This window comes from Pistacia vera, unplaced genomic scaffold (genome assembly GCF_008641045.1).
Source record: "Pistacia vera cultivar Batoury unplaced genomic scaffold, PisVer_v2 Contig824, whole genome shotgun sequence".
In the NCBI taxonomy this organism is placed as follows: Eukaryota; Viridiplantae; Streptophyta; class Magnoliopsida; order Sapindales; family Anacardiaceae; genus Pistacia; species Pistacia vera.
In genome coordinates this window covers 302,834-310,871 of record NW_022196695.1, presented here as the reverse complement: position 1 = coordinate 310,871, position 8,038 = coordinate 302,834, and the positions used below count along the sequence as shown (strand labels likewise).

The following is an 8,038-nucleotide window of genomic DNA, read 5'->3' as shown; positions in this document are numbered from 1 at the left end:
AGCAACATTTGCACTTCCTCCCACAAAAAAGGTCCTTCTTTCTTTGATCTTCTGATATGTAGGTTATGTTACTCCAGAATTGAAGCTTTAAGCTAAAATCTCTTAAAACTTTCTTTCCTTTATTTTGCTTTCAATTTCAGGATCGCGATTGTTACAGGAGCGAATAAAGGGATTGGATTAGAAATATGCAGGCAGCTAGCTTCCAAGGGGGTCATGGTGATTTTAACAGCAAGAGATAAGAAGAGAGGCCATGAAGCTGTTCAAAGTCTCCATGATTCAGGATTCTCTGATGTAGCTTTTCACCAACTTGATTTGATGGATCTGATCAGTATTGATTCCTTTGCTAGTTTTATCAGAACTCAGTTCCAAAGGCTTGATATACTGGTAAGCTAGTTGGTAGAATTTCTTATATGGGTATTTTATGAACATGACTGAACTTAAAATTGATGTAAATTTGGCAGGTAAATAATGCAGGAATCTCTGGAGCCATATTTGACGCTGAAGCTTTTATTAGCTTAAATCTCAAGAGTGGTGAGGTAAATAATGCATTTGTGTTTTTATACATGATCGTACAAGTGATTAACAAGCAAATTATAGCTATATGGATAAAGCAATCCTCACCTTTCATATAGATTTTAGGTGAAAATGCTCACTTGGTGAAACAAATTATGAAACAAACTTATGAGACAGCTGAAGGGTGCTTAAGAACTAACTACTATGGAACTAAGCAAGTGACAGAAGCACTTATTCCACTTCTTCTACAGTCTGATTCAGCAAGAATAGTGAATGTCTCCTCAGCCTTGGGGCAGTTAAAGGTATTAGAACATCAGTTTATCTTTCTTGCTGACATTATGTTACAAAATTTGAGTGAGTCACATTTTCTTTCTTCATTGTAAATTCATTTCAGTTCCTCTCACATGAAAGGGCAAACAGGGTACTCCCATGTTTATATTGCTAGGCATATTCCCATGTTTGGTAGTGTTACTTGTGTAAGTTACTGTAGTTATATGATTGATTGTCATTTGCAGAAAAAAAAAAAAAAGGTGCAAAGTGCCGTAAAGTGTCGTCAACTCGTGGTTAACCTTTTCTTTGCCTCGTTGATTCTTCTAACTTTTGGAATGATTCAAAGTCTGATGTTTTGCAGTTTTTGATATAAGTAATGTAACAGTACTGAACTTTTTTTATACTATGATCGCCAAATTTGGGTTACTTTATAGATGATGACCACATGTTATTGGTGATTAGACTAAAAGAAAGCTGCGATTGTGAAGGTAGAAAATTAATGTCCTGTTTTTTTTGATGTCTTCCCATTTCAAACTGTGGTATAAACTCTTTGGACATTGAGCAGATGTTAAGGTTTTGTTAAGACATGGAGCTCGATCTAGATGTAGGAAGCAATGGTACACTAAGCTTGGTGGAGCTCCAGCTGATTTTAGTACAATAAGGTATATGCGTGAAGGATGAATTTCTGGAGTTATTTACAATAAGGAATGGTACAAGTTTTACTCAAAACGTTATTTACAATAAGCTTGCTGGCCTACTACAATTGTTATTTTGAAAGTTTCTGCTGTTGGCTTGCTGAACTCTGCTTTCTGCAGCTTTCTGAGAGGTGTTGGTGCTTGAATGTAGCCAAATATTTTAGGTGTGTATACATTAAATTTGGAGATGAATTATTGAAATGGTGGAGCCAACGCCAAAGACTTTTAAAACCAAAGACCTATCCTTTATGAGCACTTGACTCTTGGATGTCCATTTTCCACTTCAATTAATCATAGTGAAGCGTTGAGAGGGAAGGAAGAAACCTCTCGAACTTTTCATTTTCTGAGTCTCTTTCTTCTTCTCCTAAACTCTCCTCATTTCTTCTTTTAGTTTCTTATCACAAATTCAAACACCAGTTTCCATCTCTTCATCTTGCAGACAGTGCTTGCTAGTAGAATCAACTGTCAAGAAATCCAGAAGACCCTCATATCACTAATTACAGGTAAGGAAAAACAACCTTCATATGACCACCACTTTTCAAATAGTTCAAGGATCCTTTAAAATGAACCAGATAGGTTGTTTAATCCTTTTAGGATTATATCTTCACTACTGGACATGTATCTTAAATTATTTTAATTGATATTATTAATTTTTTAAATTTTTAAATTTTTTTATTAATATAGTCTATGTTTTATTTTTTTAAATAAATAAAAAATATCAATAAATGAATATTTTTATAGTAAAATTAGATAATAAAAATTACTATTTACCGAGTTTGCAACGCTATGGAGCTTTAGAGACAAATTATTCTCACAGATAAACATAGAAAATATATTATATAATTTATATGTGATATGAAATAAATTCATCTAAAACATATTTCCATATACTGTAATTCAAATCATCTCTTAATTAAATTTCTTAGAAGCTTAAAAATTTTCGAAACAAATTATATTTGGAATTTTGTTTTATTAACTCTGTTGCTTTTATAATAAATATCATTGTTCTGTTAATTACTTCAATTGTAGAGAAAATGAAGAAGATAAGGCAGAGAAAGTTAAAATTCCGTACAATTGTAGTACTATCAAATGTCTTTTTTATTATCATCCTTCTCTTTCTTGATTGTTGTCTTCATCTAATTATCATCCTTCTCTATATGAGAATTTTAATTCATTCTTATCATTTCTTCCTATGTAGTCAAAACCATGCCAGTGGGAGACGTCTTCCTTGGTGCTTTTCTTCAGGTGTTGTTTGACAGATTGGTGCCGAGTAAGCTATTGCTCTTTCCATGTGAAGATGGGATACGTTCAGAGTTGAAGCAGTGGAAGAGAAAGTTTTCAATGATCAAGGCAGTGCTCAACGATGCCGAGGAGAAGCAACTAAAGAACGAGGCTGTGAAAATGTGGTTGGATGATCTCCAAGACTTGGCTTATGATGTGGAGGACATCCTGGATGAGTATGCCACTCAGGTTCTAGAGCGGGAATTGATGACGGAACAATCGACAAACAGAATTGCTGATTATTTCTCTTCTTGGACTCCAAGTGCTCTGATTTCCCAGGCTGATATGAAGTCCAAGACAGAAGAGATAACTCGACGTTTAGAAGATCTCTGTGAAGAAAAGAATGATCTTGGTCTGAAAGAGATTGCTGGAGGCTCATCTACTGTTGCATGGCAAGGACCACCTAGTACATGTGTCCCAACTGAACCAGCAATAATCGGAAGAGATGCCGATAAAGCCAAGATACTTGAGATGGTGTTAAGCGATAAGCAGAGTGGTGGCAGCTTTCATGTAATACCCATTGTTGGGCTAGGAGGAGTTGGCAAAACAACACTTGCTCGGGAGGTATACAACGACAAGGCAGTGGCAGATTTCAATCCAAGAGCATGGACGTGTGTCTCGGATGATTTTGATGTTCTGCGTATCTCCAAGGCTATTTTTGAGTCGATCACTGCATCAACTTGTACTCTAACGAACTTAAACGAAGTACAAGTTCAGCTGAAAAATAAGATAGCGGGGAAAAAATTCTTGCTAGTCTTGGATGATGTTTGGAGTAAGGATTATGACTTGTGGGAAGCCCTAAAGTCTCCATTCCTAGCTGGAGCACCAGGAAGTAAAATAATTGTAACTACACGCAGCAAAGATGTTGCATCAACAGTGGAACTAGAAGCATGCTATAACTTGGAGCTTCTGCCAGAGGATGTCTGCTGGGCCATATTTGAGAAGCATGTAAATGGGAGTAGAGTTATTGCTGCAGGGAAGAATATGGAATTAATTCGGGAGAAGGTTGTTAAAAAGTGTAAAGGCTTGCCGTTGGCAGCAAGAACGCTAGCTGGTCTTTTACGCTCTAAGCAAAAATATGATGAATGGTTGGATATATTGGATAGCGAAATTTGGGATTTGCCAGAGGAAAGTAATATTCTCCCTGTCTTAAAATTAAGTTATTATCATCTTCCATCACATCTTAAAAGATGTTTTTCTTATTGTGCAATTTTTCCTAAGGATTATGAATTCAAGAAGGAAGAACTTGTACTTTTGTGGATGGCAGAAGGATTTATTCAACAATCAAACCATAAGAAGCAACTAGAAGATCTAGGAGGCAAGTATTTTTGTGAGTTATTGTCAAGGTCAATTTTTCAAAAATTGAGTAATGATGGTTTGAAATTTGTGATGCACGACCTTGTCCACGATTTGGCCCAATGGATTTCTCTAGAAACAAGTTTTAGATTTGAGAATGAATCGAGTGCCATGCAAATAAAAAGATGTGAAAGGATTCGACACTCTTCTTACACATTTGGAAAGTATGAAGTTGGGAAGAACTTTGAAGTCTTCTGTGGAGTTGAGCAGCTACGGACGTTCCTAAAAGTATTGGGGCCATCAGAGTCAATAAATGACCTGAGTTACGTAAGTTTGTCAATCTTTCCCAATTTATTGTCAAAGTTTAAAAAATTGAGATCACTATCTTTAACAAACTATTGTGCGATTGAACTACCCGACTCAATTGGAGATTTGAAACATTTGAGGTATCTTAATCTTTCTCAAACTCAAATTACAAAGCTACCTGAGTCAACAAGTTCACTATTCAATTTACAAAGTTTGTTGTTAAGACGTTGTTCTTATCTCAAAAAGTTGCCTTTACAAATAGGAGATTTGATCAATCTTCGCCATCTTGATATTAGAGGTGCAAGACTTATAAGAGAAATGCCTTTGGGAGTGAAAAAACTGAAATGTATTCGAACCTTATCTAATTTTGTTGTGGGTGAAGGTGTTGTATCTAGTTTGAAAGATTTAAAAGAATTAAAGTTTATTTGTGGAAAACTTTATATTTCCAGGTTAGAGAATGCAACTGATTGTCATGAAACAAGAGATATTATATTGTGTGATAAGAAGGATTTGGAAGTGTTAGTGTTAGAATGGAGTTCTTCCAATGCCTCACGAGACGAAAAAGTAGAGAAAATTGTTCTTGACATTTTACAACCCCATACAGATCTTAAAGAGCTCACAATCAATAACTTTTGCGGCAAAAAATTTTCATCTTGGATAGGAGATCCATCATTCTCTAATATGGTTTCTTTGAAATTGGATGGCTGTGAAAATTGTAAGACCTTGCCTTCGATTGGGCTACTAGGCTCACTTAAAAACCTCACCATCAAGGGGATGAAAATGCTTGAAAAAATAGGCTGTGAGGTTTATGGGGAGAGTTGCTCAGAATCTTTTCAATTACTAGAGACTCTTCGTTTTGAGAATCTGCCAGAATGGGAGCATTGGGATCCTTTTGAAGAAAAGGAGCATGCTGAAAGTTTCTCTCGTCTCAAACAGCTTTCCATATCACAATGTCCTAAACTCTCTGGAAGATTACCTACCCATCTTCTTTCATTAGAGAAACTTGGGGTTAGAGATTGTCAGCAATTGGTGGTTTCGTTCACAAGCCTTCCAATGCTCTGCCGTTTAGAAATAGAAAGATGCAAAGGCGTGGTATGCAATAGTCCAATTGACTCCCAAACATTGAACCCTCTTCCTTCATTGGAGACTGTTGTGATTGATAAATGCGAGGAATTAGGGATTTCTCTCTCAATCCTTCCAGTGCTCCGCTCGTTGGAAATAAATAGTGAAGAATCAAATGTTCCAGGGTTTAGAAGTTGGACCAGGGAGGGATTTCATAAATTAGAAACTCTGTCAATTGTTGGCTGGGAAGAGCTCACTCATTTGTGGGGAAATGAGATTTTTCTTGAGAAGCCACTACAAGGTTCCCAGAGCTTCACCTCTCTTAAAGAGCTATGCATGAGAGAGCTTCCGAATCTTGTTTCGTTTCCAGATGGTTTGCTTTCCATTCCGACAAAAGTTGAAATTAGTAGATGTCATGCTATTACATCATTACACGGGGGGTTGAAGCACAACAATGCTCGTGTTGAGCACTTGGGCGTCTATCGTTGCAATTCTCTATCATTCATTGTGAGAGGCCAACTACCTTCATCTCTAAAAACCCTTTCGATAGCCGAATGTGAAAAAATGGTGTGCATTTGGGCGGATACTGGTACTTCTTCTCCACCTTCTTCTTATGCATTGGACAATACCACCACATCTCTTCTCTGCAAATTGGAAATATATCACTGCCCTTCTCTTACGCACTTATCATCGACATACCAGTTAGCTCCAACACTCACAGGGCTTATAATTTGGTATTGTCCAAATCTCAGGACGTTACTATCTGGAGGACAGTCACCTAAGGCAGAGTCAATAGTAGAGAGTTTTGACAATTACAAGTCTCCTGGATCAACTCTGGAGGGCCAATATACTCTTCCCAAGCTTAATAAAATTTATATTTGGGCATGTTCCAGTCTTGTTTTGGGCCGGGAAATTGTGCTTTCTAACAATAATTTAGAAGTTAGTATCCGTGGATGTGAGAAGATACAAGGCCTACCAAGCCGCATGCACACCGTCAAATCTGTTGAACACGTAGCCATAGGGGGATGTCCAAGCATGGCATTGTTTCCAGAAGAAGATATTCCCACCAATATAACGTCACTTTCCGTTGATGAACCCAAAATCTACAACTCACTGGCTGGGTGGGGCTTCCACAAACTCACTTCTCTTAGAAGACTCACAATTAGTGGATGCCAAAATGCAGTGTCTTTCCCTGAGGAGGAGATGGGAATAAAGCTGCCATCCTCTCTCATTCAAATGGATATTATAGGATTCCCAAAATTAAAATACCTATCTCCCAAGGGTTTCCAAGATCTCACCTCTCTTGAATATTTGCAGATTAAGGATTGCCCAAATCTCACATCTTTGCTAGATTTTCCATCTTCACTTTTGCGACTACGTGTTGTTCGTTGCCTAAATCTTACATTCTTACCAAACCTTCCATCCTCACTTCTGCAACTAAGTGTTTCTCAATGTCCTTTGCTGAAACAACGTTGCAAAAGGGATAAAGGACAAGAGTGGCCCAAGATAACCCACATCCCTCTTGTTGTGATAGATAACAAATTCATTTACGATCCAGAAGAAGAAGAATGAAGTCAATTTGGTTTCAGAATGAAAAAGGCTGAATCTGTCGATTACCTCACTTCATTCTTATGGGCCATTCAGGTCAGTCAATTTCTAGAACCTCACAACATTATCTTTTATCAAAACGATTAGATTTTCATAAAACAGAGTGTTCATTAATAATTATGTTGTTCTTGCAGGGACCAACCAAACAGTCTCAACTCTGGGATGCAGTATGACAAGGGTGGCAATTATGTTGTACAAAGTTTCGAATTGAGGTAATTAGTTAAAAAATGTTGAAGTATGTTGCAGTTTTACAGGTTTTACCATTTTTCAGCTCTATGAAAACAGAGGCTAATAACAGAGCTCACCACATTGCACATAAAACGTTATTTAAAGTGACATGAAGTAACTTTTCGCTGATCTTGCAACTAACTCAGGTTATTAGTGAGTGATCTTAAAAGAAGCTGCGATGGCTAAGGTAAAAAAAAATTTCTTATAGTCCTGTTTCTTCTTATGCCTTTCTTCGCACTTTTCTTAAAATATTGAAATCCAGTTGACTTGTGCTCAGTTGACAAGTAGCCTTTCTTGTAATAATTCGTGGAGCTCAATCTTTCATGGCCATGGAATGTTAAATTACCCGTATCATTTAATCCAGCATTGGAAAACAAATTCCAGTCAGAATTTGAGACTTAATGCTTGTTGCATTATGATGAATTAAGCATAGATGTTGCAATATTTGGGTTTGCTTTCAGATTATCAGTTCGTGCTCTTGATGAGTGGACCAAGACTAGGCTTGATATCAGTAGTCTAATGTCTTTAGACATGGAGCAATTTTATCAAGGATTCATTAACATCCATTTGGTTTGTGTTTTGTGGATAGGTAGATCTTCTTCTAATGAGACAAATGGAGCTGCTTCGGATGTGGACGGCAACAATACACTCTTCTCGGTAGAGCTTCGGATTATATTTTCTTTTCTTTTCATTTTTTTATTTTTATGTAATTGCATGCATTTGCATTTTTTTTATTTACCTATTGTAATAGGATTTTTCAAGAAGGGTAAGGTTCATTA

At 36.8% G+C, this 8,038-nt stretch overlaps 2 protein-coding genes across 2 annotated transcripts; both read left to right on the top strand.

Annotated features, from left to right (window-relative positions):
- LOC116117886 (salutaridine reductase-like) lies at positions 1-1,623 on the top strand. Its single transcript, XM_031403890.1, has 7 exons — positions 1-31; positions 141-384; positions 462-536; positions 633-815; positions 908-944; positions 1,349-1,445; positions 1,599-1,623. Exons 2-7 carry the CDS (start codon positions 214-216, stop codon positions 1,621-1,623), a joined length of 588 nt encoding a protein of 195 aa, XP_031259750.1. The 5' UTR covers positions 1-31; positions 141-213.
- Positions 1,624-1,841: 218 nt separating this feature from the next.
- On the top strand, positions 1,842-6,995 carry LOC116117885 (putative disease resistance RPP13-like protein 1). The gene is made up of 2 exons (XM_031403889.1): positions 1,842-1,981; positions 2,677-6,995. The coding sequence occupies exon 2, from the start codon at positions 2,685-2,687 to the stop codon at positions 6,993-6,995; it is 4,311 nt and encodes a 1,436-aa protein (XP_031259749.1). The 5' UTR covers positions 1,842-1,981; positions 2,677-2,684.
- Positions 6,996-8,038: the final 1,043 nt, after the last annotated feature.